Genomic DNA, 19,851 nt, shown 5'->3' with positions numbered 1-19,851 from the left:
CTTTTTTTTAAAGTAAACAAGAAATATTGTTGAATATGTAAAAGATGTGGCTAGAAATTTTCTGTAACTTTCATTTTTTCAGAAATAACCAGTAATTCTCAGGAGAGGTAAGACCTTACCTTTCAGATTTGTATGGCACGTCTAGCTGACAAGTCATAAAACTAAGATTTTGAGTAACCAGCAATTCCAGAAATGACCTCACTATTGCTAGGTCAATAGGTGTTTGGGCACTATTTTTGTTCTTAACCTGTAAAACGTTAATCCACATAACCCGTGAGCAGCTTTCAATACATTATGTGCTGTCAACAACATTAAGCATAGCACTGCAGTGGCTGGCCTTGCCTGGATGATGTATGACCCAAATGCAGCTTTACGACTGATGCTGTTTAAGTCATATATAATTTTTTGTGCTAGGGCTGAATCAGCAAAAATGCTAAAGAATTTTAATAATCCAGATTGATTACAATGCAGAGCCAAATATAAGAGACAGAACATTTATGCCTTAGGCAAAATGCCTGTCAAGGGATGCTTTTTGATTAAGATAACTCATTGGAATTACTTACTGGAAACCAGAATCATTGAGAGACTCTGTGGAAATGATACCTTGTGGCATAAAAAATGAAGGAGATAATACCTCCTAGTGCTGATCAAATAGTCATTGTTTATTACAATGGCATTTCTCAAAATTACAGGCAGATAATGGATGGGCAAAGTTGTTTGTTTCAGGGAGTTCAATCACCATGTCACCATGCGTTCCAAATGAAAGGTACCGTCTCTGCGCACTCAATACACCTACTGTACTTGTCTGAATAATAAAGATATGCATCATTTCAGCAATGTGTCCTTTTATCGCAGGTGACACTCTATAGTGATAAAAGCTGAATAGGTAATAGATAAGCTCTATCCACAAAGGCCCCTTTACATTAGCCGACACAGCAGGTAATTGTTTCATTGCCTGCTTGTCAGAGGTGGTGAGAGCTGCATTTCTTTGCCGCAATCACCTCTAGTGTACAGGAAGAAATGATCACTACTGCAAATGTCTGCAGGCCAACATAATAAACCCTGATAAGTGGGCTAAGCATATCTATTCTACCAGCTTTTTGTGGAATGCACCGATGAGGCATAGCCAGGGTTTTATGTGTGTCAGGCCCTGATGGCGGTATCTAAAGATGAGGTATTTAAAGGAGTTGTCCAATTTAATTCGAATTTTGGGCAGTCACCTAATGCTTTAAAATAGAACTTGACTGCATTCTTACCTCTTTATACAGCACCGTTCTATGCATCAGCAATCTGATCCTCCTCCTGCGGTTTGTGTACAAGGCTGTAGCGGTGGTGTGCCAGTATAAGTGACTGTCGGGGGTGTATCCATGGTTGGATCTTCAGCATCACAAACTGAAAAATCCATGGCAAATATATACTGGATTTTTCTATGTGAATTTTCAGTTGTGTGAACAACATTGTTATTGGAAATCTGACAATTGTACCAGTCCTTTTACACAGTCAGATACTTTGCCTGGTAACAAGCGCCAATCACTTCCATTTCCATTCGCTGTTCCTTCCATTTACAGGGAGCTGTCATTACACGGTGTGGGACCAAACAATCATTAACACAATCGTTTGTCACCATGCAGTTTTCATTTGTGGACAACACATCTCCTTTTTACACAGTATGTGGTGCTGCTAACAAATGAGGATATTCTGTGCTGCATAAAATGTGCAATCACCAGAAGACAAGCATTTACATTGTTTGTTCCCAATTATTGGCCCTAACTAAATGAAGATCATATAAAATCAATGAAACTTGCATGATATGTCTGCTTAGAATATAGAGTAAAATACATTTCTGGGTAGTTCATAAGAGTTTTAAAGGGTATGGAAGCATTTGTATTGTTTTTTTCTTTTTCTTTTTTCATTAGCTTCCTAAATGCACAATTAAGCATTTAAACAACTAAAAATGAAAGAAGAAATTAAAGGGGTTTTAGGGTCAGGGCCATAGCTATAGGGGAAGCAGGGGAAGCGGCTGCTTTGGGGCCCTGACCCAGAAGGGGCCCATCCAGGAGAAGGAGGAGTAAAATTACTGTGGGATGGAGCCCCATTCAAAAATTCGCTGTGGGGCCCAGTCAATTCTAGCTGCGCCACTGATGCAGTGTTGGGTTTATCGATTCCAAAACCTTAATTAGATTATGGGCCTGGTGATCAGTTTAAGGCCTTTTAAGCTGCATCAGCAGCAGCATGGTGATAAAAATGAGTGGCAAGGTGACATGGAGTGGAGATGGCAGCATGAGGAGGCCACATAGTGGCACAATGACAGAGTCTGGATAAAAGACTGAGGCCACAGATTGCTTAGAAAGATGCAGATGGAAACAATCTGTGGAGCTGTGTCACCGTCACCTGCAGATTAATACAGACCAGGGGCGTGGCTATAGGGGATGCTGCAGCTTTGGGGCCCTGACCCAAAAGGGGCCCATCCAGGAGGAGTTGGACTAAAAGATTTGGTCAGGGCCCCCTCAACAGTATTACACAATGAAATGATATACACTGACAGTATAGACGGATGGAACAGCTGCTGGCCCTGGTCTGAGAGATTGATTTTTACTAGCCACAGGAATGGAGGCGGCATTAAAGGAAGGGGTTGTGAAAAAATTACTGTGGGAGGGGAGCCCCATTCAAAAATTTGCTGTGGGCCCAGTCATTTCTGGCTACGCCACTGTTTAGGGTCATACAAAAAATAACACCAGCATTGAACCATACTGCTTTACATAAGTCAGGTGATGAAGTTATTGAGTGCATTTTGACTCCTCCAGTGTAAGTGCAATTCCCTCCCAGGGGGAAGATTTATCAAAGTTAGTGTAAATAAAAACTGGCGTCAAATCAGATTCACCTTACATTTTTCAGAGCTCTTTTGGAAAATGAAAGGTAGAATCTGATGTTATGGGCAACTAAGCCAGTTTTCTTTACACAAGTTTTCATAAAACTCACAAGAAGTGTCTGTAGCATTAAGTCACTGCCTCTTCTTCCTCTCCCAGCTGGAACGTCATAGATCCACGCAGGGCCTATGAAGCTATTCTGTGAAGTATTCAGTGAATACTAATAAAGCTGTGTTGTATATTGGTTGTGGATCTTTTCCAGCATTAAGACTTTTACTAAAGAAATTTACCTGATAACCCCCTAATCTGCTTTCAGAACAAACTGGAGACTATTTTAAATACAGCTGTGGAAAATGACATAATTTCCAAAAAGATCAAAGACGGCCTGATGACTCAGCATGCGAAAATTGCCACCTTCTACATAATCCCCAAAATTCATAAGAACAACAAGGATCCACCAGGGAGACCCATAGTGGCCGGTAATGAAAGTCTAAGTGAGAACATCTGTAAGTTTGTAGATTTTTATCTACAACAGTTGGTAATTAATTTACCATCTTTTGTACAGGATACCACTGCAGTCTTAAATCGATTGCAGGGAATACAGCTCTCTGATGAGATGATCCTGGTGACGGCGGATGTAGAATCGCTTTACACAAGCATACGCCATGAAGACGGCTTGCGTGCTACTTCTGACTTTTTAAAAAGTAATAATTTGGAACCCTCTTTGAACCTGCTATTGTTGCAATTGTTGGATTTTATCCTGCATCACAACTTCTTTGTATTCCGGGACAGATTCTATCTGCAGACGCAAGGCGTGGCGATGGGGGCCACTTGTGCCCCATCGTACGCGAATCTGTTCTTGGGTGCTTGGGAGAGGGAGATCTTCCATGGTGCCCTCCCTATACATGTCGATCGAGTCCATAATTGGATGAGGTATATCGATGATGTGCTGTTCATCTGGGAGGGCACCATGGAAGATCTCAATAGATTCATGAGTGCATTGAATGATAATGGGTTGAACATCAAGCTCTCCTTTAAAGCAGGACGGGAAATCGATTTTTTGGATCTAAAGATTAAAGTGGATGAGGTGTGCAGAGTGCAGACTGAGATTTACAGGAAAGCAACCACTGTGAATTCACTGCTACATGCCAGCTCGGCACATCCGAGATCCACAATTGATGGAATTCCAAAGGGTCAATTCATACGACTCAAGAGAATTTGCTCTAATGAAGTGACCTTTGTTAAGGAATCCGAAAAATTAAAAAGTCGATTTAAGGAAAGAGGATACAGTAACAGGCAGGTCAAGAGGGGTATCCAAACAGCGAAAACACGCAAAAGGGAAAAACTACTTTGCCCAAATAAGGGAAATAAGATTGAGAATACAGGATCCGCCATTAACTAGGACATCAGATTTATTACAAATTACAATAATCAGTGGAAAAATCTACATGAGATCCTAAATAGACACTGGAGTATTCTTAAAACTGATCATAAATTAAGTAAGTGTATTTCAGAAAGACCACAACTAACGGCAAGACGTTCCAAGAATCTGAAAGATTTATTGGTTCGTAGCCATTATGTCCCTGGGGCCAAATTAGATCGTTCAACAGGTTTGAAAGGATCATATCCGTGTGGAGCGTGCAAGGCCTGCGCTAACATAGATAGATCCACTCAATTTACCAACTCCGATAAAACGCAATCCTATGAAATCAGGGATTATATTTCTTGTATGACTACGGGGATTATTTACTATGCTGTGTGTCCATGTGACAAAATTTACATTGGTTTGACCACAAGGGAGTTCCGTAAAAGGATACGGGAACATGTAAGGGATATTGAGAAAGCGAAAGATGTTTCTGACCTGAGTGATTTAAAAACTCTCCCTAAACATTTCAGAATCCATCATTTTAGTAATCCTAGTGGATTACGGTTCAGAGGCATTGATAAAATACATTTGGGGATCAGGGGGGGAAATTACAGTAAAATTCTGGCCCAAATTGAGACTAGATGGATATTTAGACTCAAGACCCTGACCCCCAATGGACTAAATGAGAGCTTTGGTTTCGGCTCCTTTCTTTGAGCAGTGGCATCATTTTAGGGGGGCTTTTTTTATAATTAGGCTGTAGCAAATGTTTATATTTGTATGGTAATATGTTTTTCCCTATTTTCTAGTATGCTGACCCACGCTTAGTGTCGGACATTCCATCTGAATTCCTGTCATCTGAAATTCCATTTCTCTCTTGGGGGAGGTGGTGGGTTTACAAGGGTGGGGGAGAGAGAGGGGGAGGGGGGCCTCCACATTTATATTCGGAAGTATGTGTATAATGGGTAAAAAAAATTTAGGTAATATGACTATTATAATCATTTTTGGGTGTTTGTTTTGTACAAAGGCACTATAGGACTTTAAAGCCTTGAAGAATCATGGCATATATTAATATGCCTGATTATGCATATGTTATAATAATTTGTCACTATGTTTTTCTTGTTATTTTGATAACACTTATAATTGATCAATTTAATGTAAAATCATTTCAAAGCATTTTTATAAATTAATTTGTCATGTATGACACTCGGTGATTGCACTTCAGCACTTTATTATATTGTATTTTGAATTATGGAAAAGTTGTTCATCACTAATATGAATTTAAATTCTGTGTATTGTATGAGTGTTCCCCCCATGTACCTATATGATGTCCAGGAAATATATATGATACGCATTGCGATCTGGTCAAATACTATTTACTATTGGACATAGTTAATCCATCCTATCCTCCCTCGTCACCTGTGCGCATGACAGCTCCACTCGCACGTCCTCTTCCACCCTTCCTCTCTGGTGTACGCTGGATGTGGCGACGGCGATCAGCATCATTCGATGTGGGATGGGCAGAAGTAGTTTGACGTGGCAGGTGCGGAATGGTCATGCACCGCTATGATGACGCGGCGCTTTAGGAATCCATCACATGATATTGAATAGCACAGCTGATTGGTGGGCGGCATCCTTTTTAGCTCATCCCCTTGCCCCTAATTTCTAACTCCTCCTGAGGAAGCGAACAACACGCGAAACGCGCGTCGAGGAGCGCCATTGCCCTGACTTCAGTCCCAGCCTCATAGGTATGTTGCCTCACCACTCAGTGCATGACCTGGTATTTTCACTTATTTTACTTGGATCCAGGTCGTATTGCCGTTTAGTAGAGTTGGGGCTCAGACACATATCATATATAGCTCCTGTCCATTTTGGCATTACATCTTTCAGATGAATTGTTACCTATTTGTTTAATCATTGAGATATTGTCTTCACATTCTATATGACTGGGCTGATAACGGGGTGATGTAGGACTGTGGCTGTCCCTGCCTAATTATCCATATACATTAAGCATTATGTACATTTTATTGATACTTTAATAAAACTGATTTTTATTTCTCCATATTGGTGTGTTTTTCACTCCTTCCTTGTTGTGTTATTCTAAAGAAATTATTTAACAGGTTTTCATCAGGATTTGAGCTCCAGACCTTCTGTATGGCAGGCAGAAGAGTTACCATTACAGGCCTGCTCTGTTGGAAGAGCTCAGTTTTCTGTATTTAAAAAGCATTTTTTTTTCACAGGTATAACATTAAATAAATTAGTATATCACTGAAATGCAGGGCAAAAATTGTGCTATTTACCAGTCAACATAAATAATGTGTTCATTAAATTGTGCAGCTTATTATGATTACAGGAATACCAAATACTGTTTTGAGGATATTTCATACTAAGTATGTTACAAAAACTAACCTTGCAGAAAATTAAAAATTTTACCATAAAAGAAAAAAGCTGGAAATTAAAAATATATATTTTTCTGCCATAACTTTTACTATGAAGTTTTATATTTTAAGGTGCTCTGTGAGATTTGAACTCCAGACCTTCTGTACAGTAACAGCTGTCTTACCCAGTCCTCCATATTTTTATGTCATGTACGGATTTGTTCAGATAATACAACCGTCTGCATGGTTCAATGGAAGTAATGACTGGGATATAACAATACCAGGGTTCTCTCTATGTAGGAAAGACAGAAAAGGCAAGAAAGGCCGAGGAGTGGCCCTGTACACTGCGTGCATAAATATTAGGCATAAATATTAGGCAAATGAGTATTTTGACCACATCATCCTCTTTATGCATGTTGTCTTACTCCAAGCTGTATAGGCTCGAAAGCCTACTACCAATTAAGCATATTAGGTGATGTGCATCTCTGTAATGAGAAGGGGTGTGGTATAATGACATCAACACCCTATATTAGGTGTGCATAATTATTAGGCAACTTTCTTTCCTTCCCTTTGGCAAAATGGGTCAAAAGAAGGACTTGACAGGCTCAGAAAAGTCAAAAATAGTGAGATATCTTGCAGAGGGATGCAGCACTCTTAAAATTGCAAAGCTTCTGAAGCGTGATCATCGAACAATCAAGCGTTTCATTCAAAATAGTCAACAGGGTCGCAAGAAGCGTGTGGAAAAACCAAGGCGCAAAATAACTGCTCATGAACTGAGAAAAGTCAAGCGTGCAGCTGACAAGATGCCACTTGCCACCAGTTTGGCCATATTTCAGAGCTGCAACATCACTGGAGTGCCCAAAAGCACAAGGTGTGCAATACTCAGAGACATGGCCAAGGTAAGAAAGGCTGAAAGACGACCACCACTGAACAAGACACACAAGCTGAAACGTCAAGACTGGGCCAAGAAATATCTCAAGACTGATTTTTCTAAGGTTTTATGGACTGATGAAATGAGAGTGAGTCTTGATGGGCCAGATAGATGGGCCCGTGGCTGGATTGGTAAAGGGCAGAGAGCTCCAGTCCGACTCAGACGCCAGCAAGGTGGAGGTGGAGTACTGGTTTGGGCTGGTATCATCAAAGATGAGCTTGTGGGGCCTTTTCGGGTTGAGGATGGAGTCAAGCTCAACTCCCAGTCCTACTGCCAGTTTCTGGAAGACACCTTCTTCAAGCAGTGGTACAGGAAGAAGTCTGCATCCTTTAAGAAAAACATGATTTTCATGCAGGACAATGCTCCATCACACGCGTCCAAGTACTCCACAGCGTGGCTGGCAAGAAAGGGTATAAAAGAAGAAAATCTAATGACATGGCCTCCTTGTTCACCTGATCTGAACCCCATTGAGAACCTGTGGTCCATCATCAAATGTGAGATTTACAAGGAGGGAAAACAGTACACCTCTCTGAACAGTGTCTGGGAGGCTGTGGTTGCTGCTGCACGCAATGTTGATGGTGAACAGATCAAAACACTGACAGAATCCATGGATGGCAGGCTTTTGAGTGTCCTTGCAAAGAAAGGTGGCTATATTGGTCACTGATTTGTTTTTGTTTTGTTTTTGAATGTCAGAAATGTATATTTGTGAATGTTGAGATGTTATATTGGTTTCACTGGTAAAAATAAATAATTGAAATGGGTATATATTTGTTTTTTGTTAAGTTGCCTAATAATTATGCACAATAATAGTCACCTGCACCCACAGATATCCCCCTAAAATAGCTAAAACTAAAAACAAACTAAAAACTACTTCCAAAAATATTCAGCTTTGATATTAATGAGTTTTTTGGGTTCATTGAGAACATGGTTGTTGTTCAATAATAAAATGAATCCTCAAAAATACAACTTGATCTACTAGTTGAGGAAATATCTAAAATGACATTGAAAGGGGAAGTTATCATTATGGGAGACTTTAATCTTCCTGATGTAAACTGGAAAACCAAAATAGCTAGTTCTGCCAGGAGTACATATATTCTAAATTCCCTACTGGGATTATCTCTACAGCAAGTAGTTGAGGAAGTAGGCCATTTTAGATTTAGTATTCACAAATGGGAATTCGGTATCTGATATTACTGTAGGGGAAAGCTTGGGATCTAGTGATCACCAGTCAGTGTGGTTTACTATAAGTTTTACAGTGACTGAGTCACACCACACAAAAACAAAAGTTTTAGTTTTAGAAAAACTGACTTTTCTAATATCAGATTAGTGTTATATGAGTCCCTATCAGATTGGAACAGTTTCAATGGAGTCCAGGAGAAATGGAACTACTTAAAAGTGGCACTATTGAAGGCAACAGATAATTGCATTAGGATTGTCAGTAAAAGCAAAAAAAAAAAGGAAGAGACTACTGTGGTAATTTAGTAATTATAAAAAAGTAGTATGACAGGGAAATTTATAAGATTAGGCAGAGAGAGGCCAAGCAAGTTATAAGAGCTTCTAAAGCACAAGCAGAAGAGAAATTAGCTCAGTCAGTGAAAAAAAGGTGATAAGACGTTCTTCAGATACATCAATGAAAAAAGGAAACTAAAACAAGGAATTAGCAAATTAAAAACAAAAGAAGGAAGGTATATGGAAGAAGATAAAGAACAAGCTGACTGCCTCAATGAATACTTCTGTTCAGTTTTTACAAAGGAAAATGAAGGAAAAAGACCTCAGTTAGGGAGGAAGACTAATGAATGTTTTGATGCATGTGTCTTTACAGGGGAAGAGGTTCTAAGTCAGCCTTCAAAAATTAATACAAATAATTCACAGGGGCCTGATGAGATACACTCAAAGCTATTAAAAGAGCTTAGCGGTGAACTAGCAAAACCATTAAGAGATTTATTTAACCAGTCACTGGTAACAGGAGTTGTCCCAAAAGATTGGAAATTAGCAAATGTTGCGCCCATTCACAAGAAAGGTAGTAGAGAGGAATCAGGCAACTATAGGCCAGTAAGCCAGACATCAATAGTGGGGAAATTTATGGAAACCATACTTAAGGAGAGGATTGTGGAACATTTAAAATCCCATGAATTGAAAGATGAAAAACAGCATGGGTTTACTTCAGGGAGATCATGTCAAACTAATCCTATTGATTTTTTTGATTGGTTGACTAAAATAATAGATGGCGGAGGTGCAGTAGACATCGCTTATCTAGACTTTAGTAAGGCTTTTGATACTGTCCCACATAGAAGGCTTATCAATAAATTGCAGTCTTTGTGCTTGGACTCCCATATTGTTGAATGGATTAGGCAGTGGCTGAGGGACAAACAACAGAGGGTTATAGTCAATGGAGTATATTCAGACAATGGTCTTGTTACCAGTGGGGTACCTCAGGGATCTGTTCTGGGACCCATATTGTTTAATATCTTTATCAGCGAAATTGCAGAAGGCCTCGATGGTAAGGTGTGTCTTTTTGCTGATGACACAAAGATTTGTAACAGGGTTGATGTTCCTGGAGGGATACACCAAATGGAAAAGGATTTAGGAAAACTAGAGGAATGGTCAAAAATCTGGCAACTAAAATTTAATGTTGATAAGTGCAAGATAATGCACCTGGGGGGTAACCCAAGAGCAGAATATAAAATCAGGGATACAGTCCTAACCTCAGTATCTGAGGAAAGGGATTTAGGGGTCATTATTTCAGAAGACTTAAAGGTAGGCAGACAATGTCAGAGCAGCAGGAAATGCTAGCAGAATGCTTGGGTGTATAGGGAGAGGCATTACCAGTAGAAAGAGGGAGGTGCTCATGCCGCTCTACAGAGCACTAGTGAGACCTCATTTGGAGTATTGTGCGCAGTACTGGAGACCATATCTCCAGAAGGATATTGATACATTGTGTGTCAGGACGGATCCGTTTGGCTCAGTTTCATCAGACGAACACCAAAACACTGCAAGCGTTTCCTAATGGCAGCCCTGGATTCAAACCTGCTTGAAACCCTCCTGGCAACACCCTGCCCTAAGACACAGCATCTATGCTGACAACACATCTACTGGGCAGGGTCTAGGAGAATGCATAAAACACTTCCCTCAGAAGCAAGGTCACTGATGATGTGTCTATAGGGCAGAGCCTTACAAGCCTTGCCACACTTCAGATGTAGACATGATGTCACCGGGACAGTTGCATATATCTGCCATTGACCTCCACTATATAGTTTTCAATACAGTTATACTGGACAAAAGTATGCCAAACAGACACTCAAATATCTGGCTAATGATATCCCATGGGTGCATCAGTGTTAACGCCTGGAACCACATACTATGTCTTTAAGATTGTGCCTTATTACAGCCAGACTGGTTAGGAGGGCTGAGAGAGCTCTTTAGCTAACTGCACTGAACCTCTAATGTATCCCGTCCCAGCTGTGTTATGAGGACGGACTTTCTCTGAGCTAGTAGAGAAGCTGCCATTTTATTTCTCCTGATGCTTGTCCCCTAGACAAAGCAAGACATTATAAATAATGAAAGTTATTAAGGAAAGTGCTTAGAATGAAGTAATATTTATGCCACCAGCTATAAGGCAGCTATCCTATAAGTCAGTGTTTGACCCTTTAAATAGGCCTGACATGACTTGGATATTAAATAAGCCAGCACCTCATCTGCAGATAGCTGTTTAGGGGTGGCATCTGTTGGCATTAGAGGCAGAGCTTGTTAAAAGCTCATTTGCCTTCCTTGTTAAAAGTGTGGAATGAAACAGTCATTGTTTGTGTAATTACACCTTGTTGTGCTTTAATGTCCTGAGGTCTTTCCTAAATTAGACAACAAAAACATGTTGATGGTGGAAACTTACACCAAGCAAATGTCATCATATGTAGCTGGAAGATCTGTGCCTTTCGTAAAGAGTCATTCTACTTTCAAACATCTTTATATAAATAAATAGTACAAGCAACCACAAGAAACGTCGTAATATGTTTTTATCAGTGAGAAATGTCATGTTCTCATGTTTCTGTCTCGAAACGTGACCAGCTCCACAGGTGGATCAAATTACACATGTCAATACAAGATTATGGAGAGGGAAGGGGGAGAAGTTAGTGATGAGATTAAGAAGATGCTATAGTATATTCTTTATTGTACTATTCTATCTAAGGTGGACCCTTAGATAGGAACTAAAATTTTCTTCTACTATGAAAAAGAATGAGCAGTCATTGATCTGTGTCCGGCCTGAATATGAGTGCTCAGCAGGTGTATAACTATAGGGGATGTAGCTTCTTTGGGGCTCGGACTATGAAGGGGTCCACCTAGAAGGAAGACTAAAAGATTTTGTCAAGACCCCCTCAACAGTATTAACCACCTCAGCCCCCAGTGCTTAAACACCCTGAAAGACCAGGCCACTTTTTACACTTCTGACCTACACTACTTTCACCGTTTATTGCTCGGTCATGCAACTTACCACCCAAATGAATTTTACCTCCTTTTCTTCTCACTAATAGAGCTTTCATTTGGTGGTATTTCATTGCTGCTGACATTTTTACTTTTTTTGTTATTAATCGAAATTTAACGATTTTTTTGCAAAAAAATGACATTTTTCACTTTCAGTTGTAAAATTTTGCAAAAAAAACGACATCCATATATAAATTTTGCTCTAAATTTATTGTTCTACATGTCTTTGATAAAAAAAAAATGTTTGGGTAAAAAAAAAATGGTTTGGGTAAAAGTTATAGCGTTTACAAACTATGGTACAAAAATGTGAATTTCCGCTTTTTGAAGCCGCTCTGACTTTCTGAGCACCTGTCATGTTTCCTGAGGTTCTACAATGCCCAGACAGTACAAACACCCCACAAATGACCCCATTTCTGAAAGTACACACCCTAAGGTATTCGCTGATGGGCATAGTGAGTTCATAGAACTTTTTATTTTTTGTCACAAGTTAGCGGAAAATGATGATTTTTTTTTTTTTTTTTTTTTTTTCTTACAAAGTCTCATATTCCACTAACTTGTGACAAAAAATAAAAAGTTCTATGAACTCACTATGCCCATCAGCGAATACCTTGGGGTCTCTTCTTTCCAAAATGGGGTCACTTGTGGGGTAGTTATACTGCCCTGGCATTCTAGGGGCCCAAATGTGTGGTAAGGAGTTTGAAATCAAATTCAGTAAAAAATGACCTGTGAAATCCGAAAGGTGCTCTTTGGAATATGGGCCCCTTTGCCCACCTAGGCTGCAAAAAAGTGTCACACATCTGGTATCTCCGTACTCAGGAGAAGGTGGGGAATGTGTTTTGGGGTGTCATTTTATATATACCCATGCTGGGTGAGAGAAATATCTTGGCAAAAGACAACTTTTCCCATTTTTTTATACAAAGTTGTCATTTGACCAAGATATTTATCTCACCCAGCATGGGTATATGTAAAAAGACACCCCAAAACACATTCCTCAACTTCTCCTGAGTACGGGGATACCAGATGTGTGACGCTTTTTTGCAGCCTAGGTGGGCAAAGGGGCCCATATTCCAAAGAGCACCTTTCGGATTTCACTCCTCATTTTTTCCTGAATTTGATTTCAAACTCCTTACCACACATTTGGGCCCCTAGAAAACCAGGGCAGTATAACTACCCCACAAGTGACCCCATTTTGGAAAGAAGACACCCCAAGGTATTCCGTGAGGGGCATGGCGAGTTCCTAGAATTTTTTATTTTTTGTCACAAGTTAGTGGAAAATGATGATTTTTTTTTTTTTTTTTTTTTTTCATACAAAGTCTCATATTCCACAAACTTGTGACAAAAAATAAAAACTTCCATGAACTCACTATGCCCATCAGCGAATACCTTGGGGTCTCTTCTTTCCAAAATGGGGTCACTTGTGGGGTAGTTATACTGCCCTGGCATTCTAGGGGCCCAAATGTGTGGTAAGTAGGTAAATGACCTGTGAAATCCGAAAGGTGCTCTTTGGAATGTGGGCCCCTTTGCCCACCTAGGCTGCAAAAAAGTGTCACACATCTGGTATCTCCGTACTCAGGAGAAGTTGAGGAATGTGTTTTGGGGTGTCTTTTTACATATACCCATGCTGGGTGAGATAAATATCTTGGTCAAATGCCAACTTTGTATAAAAAAATGGGAAAAGTTGTCTTTTGCCAAGATATTTCTCTCACCCAGCATGGGTATATGTAAAATGACACCCCAAAACACATTCCCCAACTTCTCCCGATTACGGAGATACCAGATGTGTGACACTTTTTTGCAGCCTAGGTGGGCAAAGGGGCCCATATTCAAAAGAGCACCTTTCGGATTTCAAAGGTCATTTTTTACAGAATTTGATTTCAAACTCCTTACCACACATTTGGGCCCCTAGAATGCCAGGGCAGTATAACTACCCCACAAGTGACCCCATTTTGGAAAGAAGAGACCCCAAGGTATTCGCTGATGGGCATAGTGAGTTCATGGAACTTTTTATTTTTTGTCACAAGTTAGTGGAATATGAGACTTTGTATGAAAAAAAAAAAAAAAAAAAAAATAAGCATTTTCCACTAACTTGTGACAAAAAATAAAAAATTCTAGGAACTCGCCATGCCCCTCACGGAATACCTTGGGGTGTCTTCTTTCCAAAATGGGGTCACTTGTGGGGTAGTTATACTGCCCTGGCATTTTCCAGGGGCCCTAATGTGTGGTAAGTAGGTAAATGACCTGTGAAATCCTAAAGGTGCTCTTTGGAATATGGGCCCCTTTGCCCACCTAGGCTGCAAAAAAGTGTCACACATGTGGTATCTCCGTATTCAGGAGACGTTGGGGAATGTGTTTTGGGGTGTCATTTTACATATACCCATGCTGGGTGAGAGAAATATCTTGGCAAAAGACAACTTTTCCCATTTTTTTATACAAAGTTGGCATTTGACCAAGATATTTCTCTCACCCAGCATGGGTATATGTAAAATGACACCCCAAAACACATTCCCCAACTTCTCCTGAGTACGGCGATACCAGATGTGTGACACTTTTTTGCAGCCTAGATGCGCAAAGGGGCCCACATTCCTTTTAGGAGGGCATTTTTAGACATTTGGATACCAGACTTCTTCTCACGCTTTGGGGCCCCTAGAATGCCAGGGCAGTATAAATACCCCACATGTGACCCCATTTTGGAAAGAAGACACCCCAAGGTATTCAATGAGGGGCATGGCGAGTTCATAGAAATTTTTTTTTTTTGGCACAAGTTAGCGGAAATTGATATTTTTTATTTTTTTCTCACAAAGTCTCCCGTTCCGCTAACTTGGGACAAAAATTTCAATCTTTCATGGACTCAATATGCCCCTCACGGAATACCTTGGGGTGTCTTCTTTCCGAAATGGGGTCACATGTGGGGTATTTATACTGCCCTGGCATTCTAGGGGCCCTAAAGCGTGAGAAGAAGTCTGGAATATAAATGTCTAAAAAATTTTACGCATTTGGATTCCGTGAGGGGTATGGGGAGTTCATGTGAGATTTTATTTTTTGACACAAGTTAGTGGAATATGAGACTTTGTAAGAAAAAAAAAAAAAAATTCCGCTAACTTGGGCCAAAAAAATATCTGAATGGAGCCTTACAGAGGGGTGATCAATGACAGGGGGGTTGATCAATGACAGGGGGGTTGATCAATGACAGGGGGGTGATCAATGACAGGGGGGTGATCAATGACAGGGGGGTGATCAGGGAGTCTATATGGGGTGATAACCACAGTCATTGATCACGCCCGTGTAAGGCTTCATTCAGACGTCCGGATGCGTTTTGCGGATCCGATCCATCTATCAGTGCATCCGTAAAAATCATGCGGACATCTGAATGGAGTTTTACAGGGGGGTAATCAATGACAGGGGGGTGATCAGGGAGTCTATATGGGGTGATCACCACAGTCATTGATCATGCCCCTGTAAGGCTTCATTCAGACGTCCGGATGCGTTTTGCGGATCCGATCCATCTATCAGTGCATCCGTAAAAATCATGCGGACGTCTGAATGGAGCTTTACAGGGGGGTAATCAATGACAGGGGTGTAATCAATGACAGGGGGGTGATCAGGGAGTCTATATGGGGTGATCACCACAGTCATTGATCACGCCCCTGTAAGGCTTCATTCAGACGTCCGGATGCGTTTTGCGGATCCGATCCATCTATCAGTGCATCCGTAAAAATCATGCGGACGTCTGAATGGAGCTTTACAGGGGGGTAATCAATGACAGGGGGGTAATCAATGACAGGGGGGTGATCAGGGAGTCTATATGGGGTGATCACCACAGTCATTGATCATGCCCCTGTAAGGCTTCATTCAGACGTCCGGATGCGTTTTGCGGATCCGATCCATCTATCAGTGCATCCGTAAAAATCATGCGGACATCTGAATGGAGCTTTACAGGGGGGTAATCAATGACAGGGGGGTGATCACCACAGTCATTGATCATGCCCCTGTAAGGCTTCATTCAGACGACCGGATGCGTTTTGCGGATCCGATCCATGTATCAGTGCATCCGTAAAAATCATGCGGACATCTGAATGGAGCTTTACAGGGGGGTGATCAGGGAGTCTATATGGGGTGATCACCACAGTCATTGATCATGCCCCTGTAAGGCTTCATTCAGACGTCCGGATGCGTTTTGCGGATCCGATCCATCTATCAGTGGATCCGTAAAAATCATGCGGACGTCTGAATGGAGCTTTACAGGGGGGTAATCAATGACAGGGGGGTAATCAATGACAGGGGGGTGATCAGGGAGTCTATATGGGGTGATCAGGGGTGATTAGGGGTGATCAGGGGCTAATAAGGGGTTAATAAGTGACGGGGGGGGGTGTAGTGTAGTGTAGTGGTGCTTGGTGCAACTTTACTGAGCTACCTGTGTCCTCTGGTGGTCGATCCAAACAAAGGGGACCACCAGAGGACCAGGTAGCAGGTATATTAGACGCTGTTATCAAAACAGCGTCTAATATACCTGTTAGGGGTTAAAAAAAACACATCTCCAGCCTGCCAGCGAACGATCGCCGCTGGCAGGCTGGAGATCAACTCTCTTACCTTCCGTTCCTGTGAGCGCGCGCGCCTGTGTGCGCGCGTTCACAGGAAATCTCGCGTCTCGCGAGATGACGCGTATATGCGTGACTGTGCGCAGGGCTGCCACCTCCGGAACGCGATCCTGCGTTAGGCGGTCCGGAGGTGGTTAAGCAATGACATTATATACAGTGGCACTGTAGGAAACGGACTGAGTGACTGCCAGGCCTTGTCTGACAGTGCGATCTTGACTAGCCTCAGGAGTGGTGGTCGCACAGGAGTTGTGAAGAAGTTGCTGAGGGAGGGGGGCTGTTCACAAATTTGCTGTGGGGTCCAGTCATTTCTAGTTACACCACTAGTGCTCAGTACAGTAAGAACACAATGTGAGATTCCATTATAGCGGCTACTTAACTATTCCTGATCAGACTACAAGACAGAACTCAACGAATCTGTATTCTGTAATCACTCACTAGCAAAATAATTATCCAAGCTATGCTAAATGCAAATGCCATTCAGCCAAGCTCCCCTCACCTTCCTCATTTTCATCGCACACAGGGGTTTTACTTGAGTTATTGGCTCCCATCGTTACTTGTGTGAGGCTCCAAGTCCCGTCGTTACATCCTCAGAAGATCCACAGAGTTGATCATCACTTCTCGTGCACCTAGCAGGAAGACCAGCTACTTGTCTCGTTCATCCTGCATAAAGAAGAAACACTCATTACTGTACTGGAGATCTGATCAACATCTACCTGAATATCTGTGGGCATCACATAAGTAAGAGAAACAAATGAATGGGGCACATGTAGAGGGAATGTATACAGTGTATATACATATGTATATAATGGTGTTATACGTTCCTACAGCCCCTAACAACAATGATGTATGTACCATATTTAAATTATTCAGTTCAAGAGCTCAAACTTCAAAGCTCTGTGTACAGATCCTGTAGGACATTGCAATGAGGTCTAGTATGAAGCCAGAGAGCCTCCTGTACGGAAACCTTGTCCCCTAGAAGCAATGGAACAGTCTATGATTTCTTTCTTCAGTGTTCTTTATGAAATTGGTCTTCATGGACACCCTTTTTACAGTTCTGTATAAGAACATGGATGTGGAAATATTATCTTTGCACCATATTCTCACTTTTCTGAGGACCATTTTTGCGCAATTCAGCAGTAATTTTACTGGAACAGGAAAACTCCAATGTTAATCCACGGAAGACAACAGTAAATAACCATAAATATGCATTACGCTGAGGTATCTGAACAGGTTGACAAGTCAGGCCTCTGTTTTCCCTCTGCGGTATTTCATCAATGGATGCACACCATTAGAATTTTGGCTGCACTATAACCAGGATGTGTCTTATACAGTCCTGATCAAAACTTGAAAAATGGCAAAAAATCATATTTTACATTGTTGGATCTTAACAAGGTTCCAAGTAGAGCTTCAACATGCAACAAGAAGAAATGGGAGTGAGACAAAACATTTTTTTGGCATTCAATTAATTGAAAATAACGATTAAACTGAAACAGGCTGTTTTTCAGCTGATCCAAATTTTAGGACCACATGCCTTTAAAAGGCCAAATCTGTGCAAAGATGTGGATTCATTGTCATTTTCTGTCAGGTAGTCACACGTTGTGATGGCAAAGGCAAAAAGACTCTCCCTTTTTGAACGTGGTCGGGTTGTTGAACTGCATAAGCAGGGTCTCTCACAGCGCGCCATCGCTGCTGAGGTGGGACGCAGTAAGACAGTCATTTGGAATTTCTTAAATGATCCTGAGGGTTATGGAACAAAAAAGTCAAGTGGAAGACCCAAAAAATTTTCACCAGCACTGAGCCGGAGGATCCAATTGGCTGTCTGTCAAGACACTGGACGATCCTCGAACAATAGAGCTTCAGGAAGTGCAGGGGTGTCAAACGGCCGCTGGCTATGTCCAGATGTTGCAGAGAGCATTCCTCATGACTGAGGGCCCTCGTCTGTGTAACGACTGAGTTTTTCAACAGGACAACGCTACAGTACACAATGCCCACAGGACAAGGGACTTCTTCCAGGAGAATAACATCACTCTTTTGGCCCATCCTGCGTGTTCCCCTGATCTAAATCCAATTGAGAACCTTTGGGGATGGATGGCAAGGGAAGTTTACAAAAAGGGACAACAGTTCCAGACAGTAGATGGCCTTCATGCGGCCGTCTTCACCACTTAGAGAAATGTTCCCACTCACCTCATGCATGCTGAAACGAATTTTGGAAGTGATAAACAATAACGGCAGAGCTACTCATTACTGAGTTCATGTTTGGAAGTTGGATTTCTGTTTTGGGGGGGTTTAGTTTTTTTTTTGGAGGTGTGGTCCTAAACTTTTGATCAGCTGAAAAACAGCCTGTTTCAGTTTATTTGTGGTTTTCATTAAATTGAATGCTCAAAAAATGTTTTGTCTCACTCCTATTTCTTCTTGTTGCATGTTGAAGCTCTACTTGGAACCTTGTTAAGATCCAGCCATGCTAAATAGGATTTTTTGCAATTTTTTCAAGTGGTTTTAAACTTTTGATCAGGACTGTACATAGTATAGGACGACTAGAAGTACAAATTGATATCATGGTAATACGATACATTTAGGCTTGTACTATTGTGTTTTATAATATTGTATGTGTGCGTTATGTACAGTACCACAACCCTTTCTCTTAAATTTGGCTTAAAATTATGAACTCAGGAAGTGTCTACAGAGTAAGGCAATGCCATTCGATAACACAACTGAATCCATTTCACAAGATTTGCAATTCTCAGTTTTCCTTTTCTTATCAATATTAAATTTACTTCATTTATTTTTTATTTCTTGCACACAGTTTAGAATAAATACATTAGACTCTAAGGGCTGTTTCACAAGAGCGAGTCAATTGCGGGAATCGCGCTCCGTGTGTGAGTGTGATCCTCTGCTCTGGACTTGCAGGAGCGCACGGCATTATCATGATTTATAATGCTATGTGTCTCTGCTTGGCCTTATTTCTACAGAATCATACCGACAGCTTTATGTCACTATGAATCTGTGGTAAAAGGCCATGCAGAGACACATAGCATTATAAATCATGATAATGCCGTGCGCTCCTGCAAGTCCAGAGCGGAGGACCACAGTCACACACGGAGCGTGATTCCCGCAATGGACTCGCTCCTGTGAAACAGCCCTAAGGCCCCTTGCAGACAAGCGTTCCTCCCGCAGCGAATCCGCATTACAGGCCCCGGCCTGACCTCCCAGCACTGATTGGATTCACATAGCATTATATTGA

General features: G+C 41.3%; 1 protein-coding gene across 1 annotated transcript in view; it reads right to left on the bottom strand.

The window, feature by feature from the left end:
• Positions 1–19,851, bottom strand: part of STK32A (serine/threonine kinase 32A) — a 290,285-nt gene that overhangs the window by 265,016 nt on the left and 5,418 nt on the right. The window contains exon 2 of the mRNA XM_040406255.1: positions 17,107–17,270. Within this exon, the coding sequence (XP_040262189.1) occupies positions 17,107–17,158 (52 nt within the window). The 5' untranslated portion in view covers positions 17,159–17,270. The remainder of the gene's footprint in view (positions 1–17,106; positions 17,271–19,851) is intronic.

Source organism: Bufo bufo, chromosome 1, assembly GCF_905171765.1.
Source record: "Bufo bufo chromosome 1, aBufBuf1.1, whole genome shotgun sequence".
Lineage (NCBI taxonomy): Eukaryota > Metazoa > Chordata > Amphibia > Anura > Bufonidae > Bufo > Bufo bufo.
The sequence above is the reverse complement of the archived record's forward strand: the minus strand, read 5'-3'. Positions and strand labels throughout refer to the sequence as shown.